This window comes from Helicoverpa armigera, chromosome 17 (assembly GCF_030705265.1).
Source record: "Helicoverpa armigera isolate CAAS_96S chromosome 17, ASM3070526v1, whole genome shotgun sequence".
NCBI lineage: Eukaryota > Metazoa > Arthropoda > Insecta > Lepidoptera > Noctuidae > Helicoverpa > Helicoverpa armigera.
The window spans coordinates 8,398,393-8,419,458 of NC_087136.1; the positions used below are offsets into that span (position 1 = coordinate 8,398,393).

The 21,066-nt window shown below is 36.1% G+C and overlaps 3 protein-coding genes across 4 annotated transcripts; 1 reads left to right on the plus strand and 2 right to left on the minus strand.

Annotated features, from left to right (window-relative positions):
• The first annotated feature begins 87 nt into the window (after positions 1-87).
• LOC110384211 (phosphatidylinositol 5-phosphate 4-kinase type-2 alpha) lies at positions 88-14,779 on the plus strand. 2 transcript variants are annotated; one of them, XM_064038722.1, is made up of 10 exons: positions 90-429; positions 788-885; positions 3,810-3,920; positions 6,298-6,436; positions 7,775-7,905; positions 8,966-9,134; positions 9,459-9,625; positions 9,955-10,067; positions 10,324-10,394; positions 10,686-14,779. In XM_064038722.1, the coding sequence occupies exons 1-10, from the start codon at positions 301-303 to the stop codon at positions 10,806-10,808; spliced, it is 1,251 nt and encodes a 416-aa protein (XP_063894792.1). In that variant the 5' UTR covers positions 90-300; the 3' UTR covers positions 10,809-14,779. The 2 variants fall into 2 exon arrangements, with proteins under 2 accessions (XP_063894791.1, XP_063894792.1); XM_064038721.1 differs by lacking the exons at positions 9,955-10,067; positions 10,324-10,394; positions 10,686-14,779 and adding an exon at positions 4,102-4,281 and having other exon boundaries at positions 88-429; positions 9,459-9,730.
• Positions 14,780-14,865: 86 nt separating this feature from the next.
• LOC110384282 (proteasome subunit beta type-3) lies at positions 14,866-16,784 on the minus strand. Its single transcript, XM_021345500.3, has 5 exons — positions 16,626-16,784; positions 16,127-16,332; positions 15,689-15,857; positions 15,270-15,398; positions 14,866-15,035 (listed from the first exon to the last, which is right to left on the minus strand). The coding sequence occupies exons 1-5, from the start codon at positions 16,626-16,628 to the stop codon at positions 14,925-14,927; spliced, it is 618 nt and encodes a 205-aa protein (XP_021201175.1). The 5' UTR covers positions 16,629-16,784; the 3' UTR covers positions 14,866-14,924.
• A 262-nt stretch (positions 16,785-17,046) lies between these two features.
• On the minus strand, positions 17,047-18,392 carry LOC110384289 (beta-ureidopropionase-like). The gene has a single exon (XM_049846482.2). It carries the CDS (start codon positions 18,213-18,215, stop codon positions 17,112-17,114), a length of 1,104 nt encoding a protein of 367 aa, XP_049702439.2. The 5' UTR covers positions 18,216-18,392; the 3' UTR covers positions 17,047-17,111.
• Between the last annotated feature and the right edge of the window lie 2,674 nt (positions 18,393-21,066).

Sequence of the window (21,066 nt, forward strand, 5' to 3'; positions counted from 1 at the left end):
TTATTAAAAGCTTTTGAGTAGATCATAGTAGATTAGGACTCTATCCTCTGTTTCTCATTTTTTATAGTCTATTACATTGTATCTATTATCTATAGCACAGCAGTCTATGGTCTGTCTGTCAAAAAGCCGTTTGCTGCTGTTGATGGGTGTCGAGTTTCTATAAATTCTCATTTTAATCTTCTTACTTTGTGATTCAGTATATTCTCCGTTGACTAAAAATGGTTTAATTATTATCTCGCGCAATAAATTAAGCACTGTGGCAGTTTTCTGACTCTGATAGAAGTTGTAAACAAATCCAAAATGTCCGTTCCTAGCACTGGATTGAGCAAATTGAAGAAGAAACATATTCGTGTAAAACATCAAAAAGTGAAACTTTTTCGTGCAAATGAACCATTACTATCTGTATTTATGTGGGGTGTAAATCATACGGTAATTATTTAATATTTTATGGTCTAATTGTAGAAGTATGGCGGGTGTGTAATCCTATTTGAAACGATCTCGGCAAGCGAAGCATCATTATTATGTCATTTCGCTCACAACTGGTTTGTTGTGGTTTAACAATGTTTACATTAGAATTTAGCTTAATAAAAAACTTATTGAAACACTTGTGTCCTATTGTAATTTTTGGCACACTGTCAATAAATAATGTTTTTTATGTGTCTCCTTGCCATTGAATATAAATAGACTAATAAGCTTTATTGCGTTGGACTTAGGTTCGATGAATATGTTGGTCACATAGTATTAATTTGCATTTATGTGTGTAGTAAACTATTGTTATTATTTTCAGATAAATGAGCTAAGTCATGTCACAATTCCGGTCATGCTCCTTCCGGACGACTTCAGAGCGTACTCCAAGCTCAAAGTGGACAACCATTTATTTAACAAGTAAGAGTTATACAAAGTACTCATCAATCAATTTACAAAATTAAAATTTACACTTCCCAAGACATGCTAAATTTTGCAACATAGGGGTTTAATATAATTAAAAAAAAAACTGTCTATGTTTAGATATAGTTGAGAGTTAATGAAAAATCTGTGCAATGTATTGATCTGACTGGATTTGGTCCCTTAGAGGTATTTATAAAAAAATATGTAAGACACAAAAGTTAAAAAGAAAGATATTGTAAAATTATTTTGTAGTGATTATTAGTTGAGTAAAGTTGGGTGCCACATGTTGCAAAAAAAAAACTGTAACAAACAAGCATTATATCTTCAAAGATATAACACAAAAGAAGTCAAGGTTCAAATCTAAATAACATACAATAACAGAATCCTTTGTTGAATCACTCCAGACTTAAACATTAAAATTCTTACTAAAACTATTTTGAGAGAATTTACAATTGTACGATAAACACGCTAGACATTCAAGGACAGATTATTTTCAAACCAGATATTGCTAGTACTGGGAATAGACACATGTGTTCTATTTTTTTTAATGGTAGTATCTCTATGATATAGTTGTAATTATTACTGGCACTTATGTTTGAATAGGTGACTGAAGTTAGCTGATTGCCTGCCCAGAATATATCCCACTAGCCGTTTTCCCGCGGTTTCATCCGCGTCCCGTGGAAGCTACTACCCGCACCGGGATAAAATATAGCCTATGTTACTCGCAGATAATATGGCTTTTAATGGTGAAAGAATATTTAAAATCGGTCCAGTTGTTTTTGAGTTTATCCATTACAACCAAACAAACAAAGTTTTCCTCTTTATAATATTAGGATAGATATATTTTTTTTTCAAAATTGTCCACTGCAGCCAGATCTTGAGAGAATTTACAACTGTATGAAATACACGCTAGACATTCAAGGACAGATTATTTTCTAACTAGATATTGCTAGTGGGAATAGACACATGTGTTCTATATTGCATGCTACATAGATTTTCCTTCAAGGAAGTACTATGAATTAGTCATGCTTGACTTAAATTGAGGATAATGAGGCAACTAAAAATTGCAGATAGGCATTTTTATGGTAGTATGTCTATCATATACTGGTAATTATTATTACTAGTACTTTATGTCTGAAATAAATGGGTGACTGAAGTGAGATGATAGGCTGTATAGAAAATATAATGTTTTAGCCAAGGGTAAAAACAAATGTCTACTCTTTGAAATATTAGTGTAGATGTACTTAAGATATTCTCTTTCTAACATAAATGGTGGGCCAACAAAATTGATAGGCAGACATTATTTAAATTCTGCAGTATAGCTGCTGATGTTTGTCAGCGAATTGAATCGATCACTTGTCAAATTCATGGTAGAATTCCAAGTTAAACAGAACACAAAAAAAGCTTTCCCTCTTAAATGTCTGCCTAGTGTGCATAGTAGTATCACAAAATTATATTGGTGTAATTAAAAGATATTTTCCTCAAAGTATTTGAAAGAAATTTATAGGAGAGTAGTATAGAGCTTGTTTTTTGATTACAAAACAGCAATGTTTATTGCTTCCCAGTTCCATGATTTGCATGGATGAATAGATTATTATTTTTTACATTATTTGACATAAATTGGGCCGAAAAATTGTAACAAACATGTTGTTACTGTGAAAACATCATAAATCTATTTAGTTTTTTTTTTCATAAAGTTTGAAGATAATGTAGAAAATATTCATGCGAGAATCTAGTTAGATAGTTGATTTATCTGTTTGTATTCTATTCTTTTCTAAGAATTAAATAGAAATACAAGATTTAAATTTTTTACAAAACATTTTTATATTCTTGCTAAAAATTGGAAACATAATGTAGGTATTCAGTATACCAATAAATAAATTCTGTGAAACTTCAATCTATTTTTCTAAATCTTCATAAAACATGTGCACAGATAATCATACATTTAGCATTATTTGATAAGTAGGGATTAAAGTTCTATTTAATTAGTGATAAGATCGATTTTATCGATATATTTATCTAGGTCCCCCATAATCTAACTAATAGGGTACCTAATATTGAGATAGGTTTTGCAATCTTAATTTATACTGAGTCATTTCCTCATGTATGTTTAATCTAGTTACCATTATGCAGTATTTTCGTCAATCATATATTCTGAAGAAGCTACAGTGTAGCTTCTTCAGAATATGTGTAGCTGCTACACCTACATTCTATTCGCGGTTTTCACATTCGGCCTATGGGGACTTCTTGCTTACAGGGATAAAAAGTAGAAAGCCATCCTGAAATGATTTTCAAATCATACCTTAACTGTTCCAGTTCAAAATAGCTCTCAGATTTATAATATTTGCATAGATACTATTTCTCCAAGTTCGATCTATGAACACATTTAATAATGTCTAGCTAATATTCGGCAAAATGAAGATAAAATCGTAGCAGATATACTGAGCTATTTTCAAATTTAATATTTGTATTAGAAAATAATATTCTCCCTGTGTTTCAAAAGTTATTTGCGTCCACAAATAGTAACACAAAGTCATCATGCAATCTGTAATCTGATGCCTATTAAGATCCATTTAAACCATATTATAATCTTTGCTTATAAACGTATGGTGCGTCAATGCTAATAAAATTGATAGAGCTAAATTATTCTTCTAATGGTATATTAATGGGTTGATACCTTTTGTGGTAACGGGACAAAGAAACAGAGGCAATTACTGATATTGTATAATAATAACTTACCTCTTCCTAAAATAAAAGTAATCTACATACATATGTATAAAATACGCAAGTGGTTTCCTTTCAATATCGTAATGGATTTATGGTAATTCTATCGAAACGAAAAGCAGGTACATTTCCTATGACCCACTAGGGTTGTTTGTTCATCCAGGACAATGTCAACACCAGTTTATCGATTGTTTCAGAGAAAACATGCCATCTCACTTCAAGGTCAAGGAGTACTGCCCCCTGGTATTCAGGAATCTACGAGAGAGGTTCGGAATCGATGACCTAGACTACAAGGAGTCGCTCACAAGGTACAACCCTAACAGTAATACCCGCCCATAGCCAATACCGCAGTCAAACTGGACTGGCACGAGTGATACGCTAACGATAATATTATTTCTTTATTGATTATGTATTTATTTATGTTTATTTTTATTCCCATATTGTATTATCTGGCATCCTCGATCCCACATCCCGTCCTGTGGTCCCTAGGTTTAGAAAGCCAGATAACTACCTGTGTTCGAGGCCCCAGAAGAGGCCTGGCGGCTTGCTGCGGCGGTCGGCGACTGCGCCTAACGGGGTTGCCAACCTGAAAAACGAAACACACCAAGAGAGCATATTCCACGATGCAAGCGAGTTCGTCAAACGAGGGCTGACGATAAAACGCCTGAGGTCAGCGGAGTTTTACTAAGCAGCTGTACGATTTTTTTTTTCAGTTTTATTTTTTCTCAAATAACAGTATGTAGTGTGCCTTTCGAACTGACACGGCGAGCATAAGCATTTACCACGATCACTGGCTGTATTGTGAAGTCATTTCCCTTGTCTAACCGCTTGAAAGAGACCTCTATGAAAGATGGTTTCTAAAGTTTGAATATGGAATTGTTTTTTTTTGGATTTTGGTTTCTGAATGCCCATTGTCCTGATTATGATTCCAGTTTAGGTTAAATGGGTGTCAAGCGAGTGCCTCTCGATCCTTGATTGACCGTGACCTCTATTTACGTTCCTTAACCCCCACAATTGTCCCGTATGACTCCGTTACTTAATATATCGTATATATTTTTTCTTTAACATTAACACTACATGTGCACATTAATGCTAATGCACAGTCATGTGCACTTTCACCGGTTGGTAAGTATTTGAATATAAGCATCTCTTTCGCACTCGACACTGAATAGATATGGATGAGAAGGATGTCACAAAGATTAATTTTGCATCATGAAATTAAACAAAGGAAAGGATATTCAAGGGTAAATAACTGCGGCGTTTAGGTAGTTGAATACTTTTTGTTTGACCTTTTTGTGGAATTTCCGCCCGTGTGGTTTTACTTTGTGTGATACTGTAAGGGCTGGCACAGACCGCAGACATTTTTGCCAAGTTTTACCAGAGCTTGATAATTTTAAATTGATATAACTGAATTATTTAATCCCGATTTGTATTTTGAATATTTCTTGACTTTTTCATCAAACACAACACTACTTCTAACTTTAGTATCTCTGTGTGCGCCCTTATTGTAACCCATAATTTTCTTTGAGTGTCCTTAATAATGTACTTGTTAGGATGTTTGTAAGATATACAATGTCACTAATTCACACACAAGTCACTCGATTGAATCACATACACTTTGACTTCATTACCATTATACTTTGTAATGTAATTCAGTTTCATTTTAGTTATACACAGCGGAATTTTAACATTATTTCGTAGTGATTACAGTTGATTTCATCTTGCCAAAGAAATTGATCGCGTTGATGAAAAAATCACCTTAATTTTGAAATTAAAAGGAATTGAGTAGGTAATTAGAGCTATGGTTCTGCATAAGATATGGGCATATGTATGTATAAGTTATGGGCGGTTCCCCACATTTCAGGAGAACCACTCTCCGTATTATCCGTCCGATTAAAAAGTAGCCTAAGCTCGGTCTCGGGCTTTATTTATGTATCAATTGAAATCAGTTAAGTAGTTTGGTGTGAAAACCCGACATAGTTTTGCAATTATAACATTAGTAATAGAGAAAGATAAATCATATTTTAGGGAGCCAAGATTACAGTTCTAGTCGACCTTTAGGGACCCCTAATTACTTAGGTCAGGGCAAGGCCACGCATTAGGTCCCTTGTCAAATCCTGCGTATAATTTTATTGTCTTAAAAATAAAAAAGGTCTTATCTCTAAGGTTTTATATTCTCAGAATAGACGTTTTAGTTTTTATCGATAACTAACTATCGTGATTACGCAGGTGATGTCTTTCTTTGTAAAAGAAAATACGTGTTCAAAGATAAAAGGTGACTAATGTTGGTATTATAATTTATAGGATTATATTATTTGCAAAAATCTCACTGAATCATCGATAAGAGTTTATTTACTTGTTTAGTTTGCTCGACAACTTGATCCGTTAAATTAAATTTACTTAAAGTCCATATTTTTTGCAGATAGGCTTTAATAACTAACTCTGTAATGTTATTTAGTTAATAGAAGAAGTAATACTCAACACAAAATATTATGCAAAATTGTATGTTTCATGTATCTAAAGAAGTAAAAAAATATGTTCAATCTAGATACAGTGCAAATATCTTATAAAATTTTGACATACCATTACAACGTCAATAATAACTTACAGACAGAAGACTCCGAGTCAATAGGACCACATCAATCATAAATTATAAAGTTCAAACTACTAATAATTTGTCGACAGATCTCAGCCGATCCCCGACGACTCATCAGGCAAGTCGGGGGCGAAGTTCTACCAGAGCTACGACAGACTGTTCATCCTCAAGACCCTCACTTCCGAGGAGGTGGAGAGGATGCACTCGTTTCTAAAGCATTATCACCCCGTGAGTATTGCATTTTAGGTTTTTCAGCACATTACATAGATGACGTCATAGGTGGGTATGTAAGAAAAAGACATGCTGCTCCGACGAGTGGGAGCAGATGTTGATCCACAATTTTTTGGTCAATCTGTATACTACTAGGTCCTCAGCTGTTCCTGACCTCCGAGGTTCTTATAATGTTTTATTCCAACTTTGAGCCCAGGTATAGCTATTTATTTATTTATTTAATAGCTCATGTACACAGATACACAGAATACAGAAAAGGAGAAAGATAAAAGAACACATAAAGAACACATAGTACATAGGCACAGCTTATTTCAAGAGAAATTTCTTCCAGCGGGCCCGTTATGGGAGAGTTAGAATAAGAAGAGATGCAGATAGTGTGTAAAAAGAAAGAAGCTATAACTAAAAAATAAGCTATGTAAACTTCCATCAAATCATATACTAAAGGTAGTCAAGTCCTATAATTTTACTGCTGCATTCTTTGAAAATGAATATACAGCCTTATGCATTATGTCATGTTTAAATACGAGGTAGCAGCAGGAGTCACCTTATAATTAAATTAAATGACTCATTTTGGTATTTTTACTGTGATCTAACAATATGTGTGAAGTTTTCACACCAAAATTTACGAAGAAAAACTGTTTTATTTTTAAGTTGAGCGAGGAATCAAATGTTCTTGGATTACTCGTGTGCTAAAAATAACTGTCTGATTGATCCGCAATTTCTCAATATTGAGTTTAATTGTACAGCTATCGTTTTGTTCTTTGCTATATGAGCTTTCTATCTATAGCATAAAAAATAATGAACAAAATGTTCCCCCTAATAATAGAGGAAAATGTATCATTATTCAAATTCCGGGAGTTAGCGATATCATTGACAAGTTATCAATTATTGTCATGTAAACAATGATAGTCGCGCTATCTAGTAGAAAGTACAATAACGTGGCACTTCCGATAATGTTGCGTACGAGAGATTATTTCAATGTCGTTCGAGTGACTGTTTTAGGACAATTTTGTGCCAATCGATGGCAAAGATAGGGTGGAAATGCTGTATGCTTATATACTCTTTTTTATAAGCATTGCACTTTATGAATATGAAATTGCCAGGCCTGCCAGGGTTGCGGGGCATTCAAAAATTACCACGCTCTGAAATGTAAATGACCGTTGAAGGACCACATGGCTCCTCTTGTGTCTTCTATTTCATGGTTTGTATCTTTGTTTGCGTCGGGTACTGGAATCTGGACCCATTTGAAAAATCCTGGTGCGCGGTACACGGGAGCTTGAAACCGAATGGATTGTTTGTGATGTACTAATGAGGCCATCTTGCTTATGTTTCCAGTACATAGTAGAGAGGCACGGCAAGACGCTGCTGCCACAGTACCTGGGCATGTACCGGCTGACCGTGGACGGCATCGAGCACTACCTCGTTGCCACCAGGAACGTGTTCTCCAACCATCTTAATATACACAGGTTTGTTGCTATATACCTATGCACATAGTTGACGTCGTCACGGCCTAAGGCTGTCTGACTTTTTGTAGGACAAAAATGGAACGCACTGATAGCTATCCGTAGCTTACGCTTCGAAAAAAAGTCTGAAAATCCTAGAACATCCTACAGAAAATCGGCTACCGATTTATCGGACGAGGGCTGGCAGCTACGCCCAAACCATATTCTTACCGCGCATTTTTTACCTAAATTAACATGGGATATGAGGAGTGATCTTATCAACATTAAAATTTCAAAGTAGGATGAAATAGAAAAAATCTATCTCCTTATCCACCACATAATATATTCCAATACTTGTTGACTTACATCGCACACAACAGCCGACATATTGTCATAACAACATAAGTGATAAAAAATTAAGGAAACTTCCCCATTTCATTGAAACAGGTTTAAGTACTTGACGTCACATTTAACCAGTTTCACTAACAACCAGTTTTCCTTCTAGATAAGGAGTTCTTATCACATTTCATACTTATTACATCAACTTGATACTGAAATTGAATGTCAATTATTATGTTCAGTACATTTGTACTCGGTTATGTGAAATCGCGATTTTTAACGGCACGTTCTTTTATTGAATCGCATCAAAGAATTTTATGAGTGCATTGTTAACGTATCGTAAGATAGGGTAAGGGTTGACTCTTAACTGGGTTGTGGAGTCCGCATGTGTGATAGATTTAAGTAAAAATATTGGTATTCTATAACAGCAACTTCCTTGAAAACCAGCTCCAAACAAAATAGTAGAAGCTAAATATCTATTGCAAAGACAATTGAGAAGAAAAAAATAGAATTCATAAATTCTTTACGTTATTATATTTTAAACTGCGAAGGAGTATGGCTTTACTCACCGGAGCCTAATTAAAAGAGCTATAAAGTAACAAAACTATTCAAGATTTCTTTTTAACATTGTCATACTCATTTAATAGTTTTTTATTTATTTTTCAGTACATTCGTTATTTATTCCGAGACAACTTCTCACACTAAAACATCTTCATACATTTACCCTCTATGTCTCAATTTCCAGGAAATATGACTTAAAAGGCTCGACGGTAGACCGGGAGGCTTCCGAGAAGGAGCTGGAGAAAGACCTGCCGACCCTCAAGGACAACGACTTCATCAAGCAAGGAGTCCGCATCGATATCGGAGACGCTGCCAAAGAGAAGCTGCTTGAAACGCTTACTGCTGATGTTGAGGTTACTATTATTATTGAAATAATGCAAACAATCCAATTCATCATCAGAATTTTCCCGTACATTTTACATTTTAACATTTCATCTACGATAAGGTGATTGCTTAAGCGTTTTACTTACATTGACTTCAATTCATCATTAAATGAGAAATGTGTCCGAAAGAGTATTTTGTTACTTTGGTAAAGAAAATTAGCACATGACGATGCCATGGCCCCATGCGAAGAAAGACTTAGGGTGGTCGTGAACCGTTGCTGTTGGTGACGGTCCATGTCTTGTACTAAACCTCCCGCCTGGCATTATAATATATTTTTTTATTTTATCTTCCAGTTCCTAACAAAGCTGCACCTGATGGACTACTCGCTGCTGCTGGGCATGCACGAGTGCGGCCGCGGCGAGGCCGAGGCCGAGGCCGCCCAGCGCGACGCCGACCGCGACTCCGACAACAACGACTCCGACACCGACTCCGACACCGACAACAGGCATCATGGCGACAGGTAACCTTACTCAACTGGCGAGGCCGAGGCCGCCCAGCGCGACGCCGACCGCGACTCCGACAACAACGACTCCGACACCGACTCCGACACCGACAACAGGCATCATGGCGACAGGTAACCAAAAGACCCGAACGCCTCCTTAGTTCACTCGTAATTGATCGTTTTGGCCATGCCCATCGATCGAATTTGACCTAGAAGACGGCGCCTGACCTACCTGTATTGTGGCATCTCTGCTCATTATGTTACTCATCGCTCCTATGAAAACTTAAAAGTTTTTTTGTGATTTTTTCGAGCATTAAAGTTTACTTGATGTTTTATTCTTTTATTAGGTGGGGCTACAACACCCCGCCGGACAGTCCGCGCGGGTTCGCGCGTCAGTCGTCGCTGCGCTACGAGGGCATCATACCAGAACTCGACATCTACGCCATACCCAGTCAGGAGAGTACGTATCAAATAAATCATATTATATCAAATCAATAAAATCGAAGGAATCTTACTGAACATGGAAGATAGTAACTAACACAAATTATTGACGGCCTTCTTGTACTAAAAGTGACTTTGGACATTGAATAAAAATTCATACAAAAAAATACTTCATCTCAAGACAAATAAATTGAAATTCTGTTGATCTTGCGTTACGTCTGCGCTCAGTATCTACTATTGTTACAATGACTTTATAAGTTCAATTTTGGTTTCAGGTGCCCCCAAAAAGGAGATTTACTTTGTCGCGCTTATTGATGTACTGACGCATTATGGTGTCAAGAAACAGGTAAGTTTCGCAATTATAGTTAAAAAAAAATCCCACTCTTTATAGTCTTTTAAATCAAAATCATATTTTATTCGTGAAAAAGAATTATATACAGGTTTTGCAGTGTTGAACAGGTGGCAAAGGGTCACTGCCAAAACTGATCCCACCATGGATCTTATTTTTTACGCTTCACGGCAAAACCGTTTGCTCGATTGAGATGAAATATGGTATCACTTGGAGACGTTTATATGATTCTGGCAAAGACTTACGTTTTAAATTATTTTATTGTAATTTTTACATGTGTTATTCCAGGCGGCAAAAGCAGCAAAAACAGTGAAATACGGTAGCAACGTGGACGGCATATCGACCTGCGACCCGGAGCAGTACGGCAAGCGGTTCATAGAGTTCGTGGCCAAGGCCATCGAGGGCAACTAGGCCAACACGGACCACGGTGCTTCTTACAGTACACGTACTTATTCACGGGTTATGTAGGCAATGGAGGGCTCATGTCACGGATGTTAAAGATGCCTTTGATTTTTTAAAGAAAGAAAAATAAATTGAAATTGGTAAATTGATTGAAAACTTGTGGTGTTATCACGAAAAAGTTAAACAGACTTTTGAAACGTGTTTGGGACAGTCTGTTTAAGCTTTTTGTGATAGCAACTTTAATGTTTACTTGCAAAAGTATTGACAGTGCAATGATGTATTTAGTTTCTATTACGCAGTCTAGCAGCTGAATTCACATAGTATTACTGTACAGTTTACAAGTTTTACAGTCACCAACACACTGGTTTGGTTTGAAGTCAAAAAGGCATTTGAGCACATTAGCACTTCATTTGTTTACTAATCTGTGGTACTTATAGATGTCGCTACTGTGTCGTGGGGAGTTAAGAACATTGCCTAACGTTAGTAATTTATTTATTTTTTTCATGAATTGGCGCATGTATCGATAAAATCACTATAAAAGTGATCACTTTAAGCTTCGAAGTATACGAAGCCCGTTTTAGTTTGAAGAAAGAAACTCTTGGATTAAAAAATAAACTGTATACTCAAGCCACAGTAGCGCCCATCAACGAATATTTTGGACTGAACAGATACAAATTTTCTAGTTTCTCTTTCGATGATTTTTTCGTCTACAACTTGTTTACGAATTAACGAAAAGTAGATTTATGTATGAACGTTCCATAAGTTTGGAATGTTTTCGCTGCATTCATTGTTTAGTTCCCGCTAGCTCATTTATAGACCTAATTAAGTTCACTCATTGATCCTTTTGTTAGAAAATAAATTGGACTTTACAGGGTGACGTAGAATATAAAGGGCTGGTAGTTTATTTAGAAGCGATTTTGAAACCAGTAAAGAAATTATTCAAATTGCCCGGCTAATATCAACATTGACCAAAATGCTAGTATTGCCCGGGTGATGTTAATAATTTACGGAGTCTTGGCTTTTGACGTTTATTATGTTCACGTAGTTACGTACTGAAAGAAGCACCGCTTTAATGTTGTTATATCTTGTCCAAGACAAGTACCACGATACAGTAAGTGTAATAACGTCGATTCTAATGAGAAATAAATGCAAATAAATTAAATTTCATATGTTAAAAAAATCGTAGTGTGGAGGCATGTAATTGATATTAGCGATTATGCAAAACGATCGGACAGTTTGCAAAGTTTGACGTTTTATCAAATTAATATCGTATTTTATTCGCTTTGCGTGCGAATTAACACACAGTTGTGCAATAGACACGTTGAAAGGATTGCTGAATCGTAGAAAGACGGAATTGAGGTTTAAAATATGACTAACCAACTACAACAGAAAATAGCCGTTGTAAAACTCTGACCAGCTATTCTGCGATCTAGCGTGACAGTATGAAATCCAGGTCGGTCATTGTCCGAAACAGGGACGGTTACGGGTTGTAAGGGACCCATTTTTTTACAATTATAATGTTCTACACTTTCGTCTTGATGTTTGCAATAATAATTATAATAAGCGGACCCTTTTTGACAATATTCACGTTTTATTCTATCACTAAGTCCCTGTTTTGTGCTATTTCAATCTTTATAAAGTTGTATTCGAAGCTGACTTGTGTTAGTTGTCATTATTAGTATAAAAAGACTGTCGTTCTATACGCACATTCTAACATATTTTTATTGATTGATAATATTTTTAAATCGTTGTTTATTTAATTAAAATAATCATAGATTGGTAGTAGAAAGAAAATTTAATTTTTAATCTGTGTTTGAAATTATTAAATGACAATAAGTATTTTAATATACAAGGCACAAAGTCAGCTTTGAATACAGTTCAGCTAATTCGCACTATATCCCAATACCTGACAATCCTTTGAGTAAGCGATGTTAAATTTATGGATCGATCTATTATAAATGTTCAGGACATTTGGATAATACGATTCGATTCATAAATTAGACTTCTATGAAACATACGTAATTGACAAATGTGCTCGAGTTTCTCTAGATATGGAATTGTAATAATTAACGAAGTGAGAGCGAGTGAAAAAAAACATGCTGTTTTGAAACATCCATTCGTTGTATAAGCTGTGTTGTGTGATTCCAATCTGTGAGAACGAGCACATTGGTCCATGGTGTATGCCTAAATTCTGTATACAATTGCTTGCATTTCTACTGTAGCATAATTGTTACAAAACAGTTGTGTTAATATAATCATTCTGCAATTTACAGAAGGAAATGCAATCAATCTCTATACATATAACTGGAACCTCCCAAGCACGTTCGCAATAATTTTCATAACTCGTTATTAGCTTTTTATAATGTTCCGCTAACGCGTAGTATAGTATTGACAAATTATAATGAATAAATAAAAATGTTAAATATCATTGAATTAGGATGTTGACGTGTTACGGTTGGCCAATTTAACTTTATCAATCAAATTACGTGTATACTAATTGGCCGTTGTATTATATCTTATTGTAATGCCTTCGATATATTGTTTGAAGTACATACTTGTTCATAATAATGTCGCGAGACTAAACCCTCGGGAGTATGGACCGACGCGAGTGAACTAACTTATGAAATTGTCAATAAACCTTTTTGAACATTATGATTTTGGATAATAGTGACTTTAGATGTGAAATTGTTGTTTATAAAATAATGAATTTGTGTCGATCCATACTGATGGTATGTATATGGGGTCTGTTGTTCACTGACATACAATGCATGTATAGTAATGTCGTAAAGAAGATTTTTGTGAAAAATAAAATCATATCTACCTGCAGTGTTGAAATGTTTAAGAAGTTGTATTACAAATAGTTCGAGTACTCATCAGACCCCATATACTTCTATGCCCAAGGAAGACTGTTATCAGTGTATTCGGTATTGTACTCGTTAACTAACGTTTAACTATGTATTCTATTACAAGGGCGCTTAAGTCCGGAATTGTATAAAAACGGCCATTGTTAAGAGTCGGTGTTTCACCCATTGTAATTCATAATGTCGTTTTGCCAATATACCCATACCTAGTTCGCTTAGTTTCTGTCTAGAGTAGTGTTTTTAATAGTACGATGTAAGATTTTGTTATTTATTATTCTATATTTCGAATAAGACTTGGATTGTTATGAAGTCTTTGTGATTTATTCTGTGAAAATTCATGTGCCGTTTACGGTGTAATAGTAATATTGGTAAATTTTATACTTTGGCGTCGACTGGCGTGATTCAACGCCATATCGAATGTTTAGCTGACCTCAGAATAATTATAATAGCTCTTCATGTAATTCTTTTTAACTTTTGACTGTTTATCGGGGAATATTACAAGATTTACTAATGGAAATCAGTATTTGGGGCGACATTTCGTACGCCTTTCATTTGAAATAATTTTGTCAGATGTTAGTTTTTTTTTGTGATAGATATTGTTTACTTTTAGATATTAATTTTATATTAGAATTTCGAGTCGACCACTTTTTCATGTTTCCAAATTTTAAAATGATGTGAAGTACTATTTTGTTACGAAGTGGTCCTCTTTAGTAGTATTAGAAATCCTTTGTTACCCTCTCAGTGAAGAGGATTTTTTTATTAATTTTATCCAAAAGCCCCTGTCTACATATTCCTGAACAATGTGTTAGTCATGAAATGATTCAAATTATGTCATATGTGTTGCCATTGTTTAGGTCGGTAATTGTATTTTAATTTGTAGTTATGTTATTTCGAATAGGTTTTATCTTGTTATCGGTGACGGTTGAAGGCACGAGCCCGCAGTGTACGGCGTATATTTATTAAACGATAGCTTCGCTACATCAAACATATTCGGCATGTAAGCAACACGGTTGAAATGTTAATTCTCTAGTCTACTACTCTTGTAAAGACAAAAAATATGTATGAAAAATTAAAACTTAATTTTTTAAATATTCGGTTTATAAAGATTCTGCATTATAAGAGTTTTATTTATTTCTGACCTCCCCTTTGAACAAACTCTAGTCAAAGATGTTGGTAATTATAATTTTTGAAAATAAAATAGCCAATAAAATTTTATGATAATTTTATTAGTAAAAGTTCCGACCGCGACATATCTTACAACAAACTAGTCCATCCTCGTCTTGACGTGTTTCTCGGTGATCTTGTCCTTCTCGATGATGTACACGACGGCGCCCCAACCGGAGATCGCGTCGCGGTCAGCTGCGTTCACTAACGCCTGCGAGGAAAAGTACGAATCAGCCATATTTCTCTAAGACTTAATATGTGATAGAGAATGGATCTTCTGAGTTCACAGGCCTTTTACAAGGGAAGGTAGATAATGGTAAACAGTATACATGTATGGATCTGCCCAGCTAAATTCCTTGAAAAAAATTTTCCAAGGAGTGCTGAGGCTTGTATTCTGAAGGTGTATGATCTCTATAATAGCTAGCAAATCCAGTATAGTGCATACCTGTGAGATAGTTTCGAACAGTTCATCAGGAGATAGGTTGGGTTCCCACAGAGCTTCACACATACCATACAGCTGTTCTGAGCATGTGCCTGATACCACAAAGTCTTCTGGCTCATTGGGGCAGCCAATCTGTGAAAAAGTATACATAGTAGTAGTAGATAGTATTGATAAGGTTACAAAGGTGATAAGACTAGGTAAGGTTCAAGTTGTAGAAGCAAAGGTAGGCAACAGAAAGACAGAAAAGCCTCCTGTGACTCCAATCTGCTTGCTTGCTGCGGCCAGTGCTGCTAGTGTTGCTAGATTGGCACCTGCTACCACCTTTCTTTCTACATACCTATATAATTTCTTAGGTAAAATAATAAACCTGATTAAATATCTACTACAGATATGCATGCTACTACAGAAGTAAGGAATCTCACCAGATCCATATTGCACACATAAGGCTGGTTATCATAGGGATCCAGTCCAGCGATGACGGGCTCAATGAAGTAGGGTCCAAAGCGCCTCTCGTACAACAGGTTGGAGAGCATCGCGGAGAACGTCTTGGGTCTCATCATTCTGTTCTCTTTCAGCTCGTAAAGGTTCATTCTGTAGTAAATAGAAATTATGTTGAGCACACAAGAGAAAAACAAGTTTTAGTAAATGTATCTGATTACTAATAAAGAGTTTGATAGGTTCATGTAAATGGTGTAATGACATAACAAATTTAAGAGTTGAATGACCATAGCTTGTATTTAAAATGTGTGAACAACCCGGTGTCGCTTAGCAAATGTTGGTTGGTTCGTGATTTAACAAACAAAACTTCTAGAATAGGTTTCGGGAGTTCAGTGAGTTCAACATAATAATAGTGTTCATACCTGAATTTTAGTCTCTGGAACACGGTCTGTGTATCAGTAGCTAAGCCGGGAAGGCCGACATACAGTGCAGGGCCCATTTGATACACCTTGGGGAAGTTGGTGGAAACAGTCTGAGCCTGAATACCGAAGCGTTTGTCTGTCGCGATTGCCACGCAGTCCTTCCCCTTCATTGCGACTACCGCACCTCCATTGTAAGCTAAAATAGACTGAAAACAGTTCGAGATGTTAGAAAGAACGAATTGGCATTGTCTAAGTAAACTATGACTACTTTCTACAAATAATACAGATGATTGCTATTTAAACTATGAGGAACAAGAGAAATTATCATGAAAAAGTATCTATGGAGAGCAATAACTAGTCGAAATCGAGTTGTTTTACAACAAAATAGAAATAATGCTTCGTAATGTTCATGACGCTATCATAACCAATATTCATATAATTCGAATATTTACAGCCCCAAAATAGTAACAATATGTAAGATATTGCAAAATATGCTTACCATTTTGCTTTATGTAAATAAATCCAGCTAATTTCTAATAAAAACACGGCAATAAACTTTACACGGGAAACCGAAAAAGTGACAATTCATCGGCGACAAATTGAAACAGATACAAAATTTAAAAACATACTTCCATAGACAATTCATGTCGCGGAGTCTATGGCTGCTTTTGATAAAAAGATTGATTCACAAAACAAAGCTATTGAAAGAAGATGTTTCGTAGTATCATCATCAGTTTTACTTCAATCTATGTCATACGACTTAAAGAAGAAGCAGTGCCTCAAAGGCATATGGGCTGTATTAGGGCACTGATTTCGCGTAATATTCGCTGAGCATGAAGTGCGTGGCTCTTTTCAAAATCCAGTCGATTTACTCTTAGTTTATTGGAACTGTTAAGGTTCAATTTAGTCCATGTACTGAAATTGCAATATTATTTTCAAATGTTTATTACTCATAACCACTTTACCATGTAATTACACAATCGACTTATTTACCTAATGGCAGTGCTTCCTTTAATTCTTTAGCATACTGATCGAGGCGAGCAGTCATATTAAAACCCCAGTGGTCCTTTACTTGACGGCATAGATTCAAATCCATTGCAACAATAAGAAGTCCATCTTTATCTCTTGATAAGCCCGGAGTTCTGCATCCATTGGGAGCTGTAATGTAGCTGGATCCATAATAACTTCTAGTAATGTTTTGATTGAGTTTCGTTGTAAAATCCTCTGTTCCTACTCGGTTGAGGCTACAAGTGTAGTAGTTATTGGCAATCGCTGCATTCCGGGCTTCAATGCCCCAGAATGATTCTCCAAATTCCGAAATAGTAGCTGCAGGGTTAAAAACTATCTCTGCTCCATTCTGACCAAACATTAACCAATTTAAAGCATGGTGACGACCGTAGCAAATGTTAACAGCAATCTTTGCGTATTTCGTTTCGAACACTGGATGACCAGTGTTGCCAGGTAAATAATAAAATGTTTCGCTGAAACTCCCAACACTAGGCAAATGGTTCTTGCGATGCTTTCCCATGTAGTTTCCACTTTCATTTATTACAACTGCCGTGTTCCACCAAATACCGTTATCATTTTCTAAAATAGGAGATATTATGACCATGCTGAACTTTTTAGCCAACTTACTTAGAAATTGAAAGCTTGGTCCATTCTCTGCAGGTTCCGCAAACTCTGCCCAATCCTCCTTTTCTCGAGTGCACAAGAAAAATGGCATGTACCATGCTTCTTGTAAACAGAGTATTTGGACTCCTTCCGAAGCTGCTGTCTCAATTAACTTTTCCACTTTATCAAAAATTGCATTTTTCTGTTTATCAATTGGCTCGTTCGTGGGCAAAACAATTGAGTGTTGAATTAGACCAACCTTGACTATCTTCGGGGTCCTAACCTCTTTTGCGGCATTAAAAGAAAATCCTGCGACTTCGAATCCATATTTCTCACCAGCTTTTATGGCAGAATCTTGAAGTTTCAATTCAGAATGATCCTTTCTTCCGTAATGTATCCTATTATATTCCTTTAACTGCTCAGAATCCAAATTATTTTTGATAATTTCGTCCAAACTTCGCACTGGTTTTGAGTCCATGTTTGACTTGACAGATATAAATAACTCTGTTATAAAAACAAAGTGATAAGTTGCGTAATGTTGTGTGCGGTGTAAATAAGCGTGGCGAGTGTTACTAATCGATGTTTAACATATCGAGTCTCGGCTCGTTATGTATTAACACTTTAGGTACCTCGGAACATACGATTTGAGAATGGTCAACAGAGTCGATTAAAAAATAGTTACCAAGTAGATTAATAAGAATTACTCGTACCTATGCTTATAGTCTTATAGTTACTGGCCGACGTAATTTTTCTACTCTGCCTTTTTTCATGATGAACAATAGTTAACTTTCAACCAGGGGCTGATCTTGCCCTTAAAAAAGTTTGTGCTCACAAACTTACATTCAGAGAAATGGCTATATGCAGTGGCGGATTAACCCTATAAGCACAACAAGCACGTGCTTGGGGCCCCTGTTCTCCAGGGGCCTCCATCCTCTGCTGGCGTTTCATTTTATACCTACATTTTATCGAGATTCATCCACAATATATCCGAAATCACAAGGCGCGAGCAGTTCGGGAGTGACCCTTCATACACCCCCGCCTCTAAACTTGATTGGTCGCAGTGCTGTTGATTGTTGTACGATCGCAGTGATATTTTTTTTTCAATTGTGCAGTTGTTATACAATTTTTTTTCGGCTTCTACTCATCGTTGGGCAAAGAATTAATAGGCAACGATAGCGTTCCGAAGTCGCTATCGTACAGTCGTTGGGAAGCTCACGCTGTAACTACGAGTGCAATATAACAAACATATCCGAAAATTTTGGATGCTTTAGATCAGTGGTCCTGGTGGTGGTGGGCTGGTGGTGCCTGGAGGCATTCCAAGTGGTCCGCGGACCACCGGTTAAGTCCGCGGACGTTGTTATCGATCTTACGTTATCCATCTTACTTGTCCCACAGAAAGAAATGAAGGTTTGAAATGTAGCCCTTTTACAAAATTTTAGTTCTGAGTCTTAAAACATAATCAAGATTTCCTGCTCGCTTCGCTCGCGTTTTCAAAAACTGTATGTCCTCGTTTTTACATTTGTCAACAAATTAAAAGTTAAGTACGTTTGGGCTACATTGTACGTAATTTTGGTTCTGCAAGTCTATAATAAAAATAATTAAAATTTCGCGCTCGCTTCGCTCGCGTATTCAGAAACTATGTGCCTTCGTTTTTGCATTTGTCAACAAACAAAAATTAAGTACGTTTGGGATAAATTTTACCTCCGTACGAGTCCGAAAAAAATTTCGCGCTCGCTTCGCTCGCGCATTTGAAACTACATGTGCATCACGCTCGCTTCGCTCGGTCAATTTCTTCAACCTTCTATTTCCATTTAAGTAATAGGGGGTCTACACAGGCTCTGTGCTTAGGGCCTCGGATACTCTTAATCCGCCACTGGCTATATGACATGGCTGAAAATTCACATTTACTAAATTCAGGATTATAAGGGGGTTGGTAGGTATATAAGGGAAGTAGTTAATTTAGGATATAGTAGGGAGCGAACATAAAGAAGTACATAGATTAACTACCTAGAGGTGGTATTCGAAACTGGTACACAACGGCTGATTGAAGGAACAAGTAGGTCTTCTTTAGCCTGTAAGTATGTAACTCTTTGCCAAAAATAAGTTTTCGGAAGAAATTGTTTCAAGCAAGCCATAGAGTTAGCAAGTTACGTAGGGTGAGTGCTAGCTAGCATGTGGTGGATTTTATAAATCATATTTAAATGTAATTTTATTTTATGATAATATTGCGTATTGCATACTGCAATATACTCGCTGTACTTTGTTAAAAGGTTCTTTTAACATACAGACAGACATTTGTTGCTGGGGAGTTTGTTGCGCCACTTCTTCTTCCCAGCAAAAACACATAAGAAGTGGTGAAGAAGGGTGGGCGTTTTGGGGGCTGTCTTATATAATTTTTTTTTCATCATCCTCCTCATCCTCCGAGCCTTTTTCCCAAACTATGTTGGGGTCGGCTTCCAGTCTAACCGGATGTAGCTGAGTACCAGTGCTTTACAAGGAGCGACTGCCCTGCCTGACCTCCTCAACCCAGTTACCCGGGCAACCCAATACCCCTTGGTTAGACTGGTATTTTTTTTTGACGTTCGAAAAGTAATAAATAAAATAAAAAAATAAAATAAAAGTGCTGTTTTGCAGCCACGTTTGAATAAATGAGTTTTGATTTTGATGATTTTGATTTTGATTTCACTAAATCAAGACAAAAGAGTGAGTTAATTACCTTCGAATCAAGTTTAGCACAATCCAGAAGCTAACTATAGATAATCTTACAATTAGGTAAGCAGTAGCTAATACAGCCAGTATTCCTAACTAGGGCGTCGTGTGGTTGCCTACCGTATAACATAATACGATCCTATTGTCTCTCAAACCACAATATTTGATCCGCCATCTATTTCTAAATCTATCTGTTTCTAAGACGATATATTATATCGCCTTAGAAATAAAAAGATATAAAATACTTATTAGTTTTGAAGTATAAGTATTTTTGAGAGTTATCTTTCTTAAAGAAAATATGTTTCACATGAGGTCATTCACCTCTGCATAATCATCATCATTTAGTCGGTTTCCAGTTAAACCAGATGCAGCTGAGTACCAGTGTTTTACAAGGACCTCCTGCAATCCAATACTACTGCCAAAGATGATAATGTCAGCATAATGTGTAGTAGGTACATCAATGTCAGATGAATTTAATGTTTAAAAGTTTAATTTTCCAGTTGCTACTATCTAGAGCTGACATCTTAAGATTTTTTTGGCATATAAGTATCACCTAAGAATGTTGTTTTCGTTCCATAATCGTTTGAACAATAGTCACAATCTACTAACCTACAAGTAAT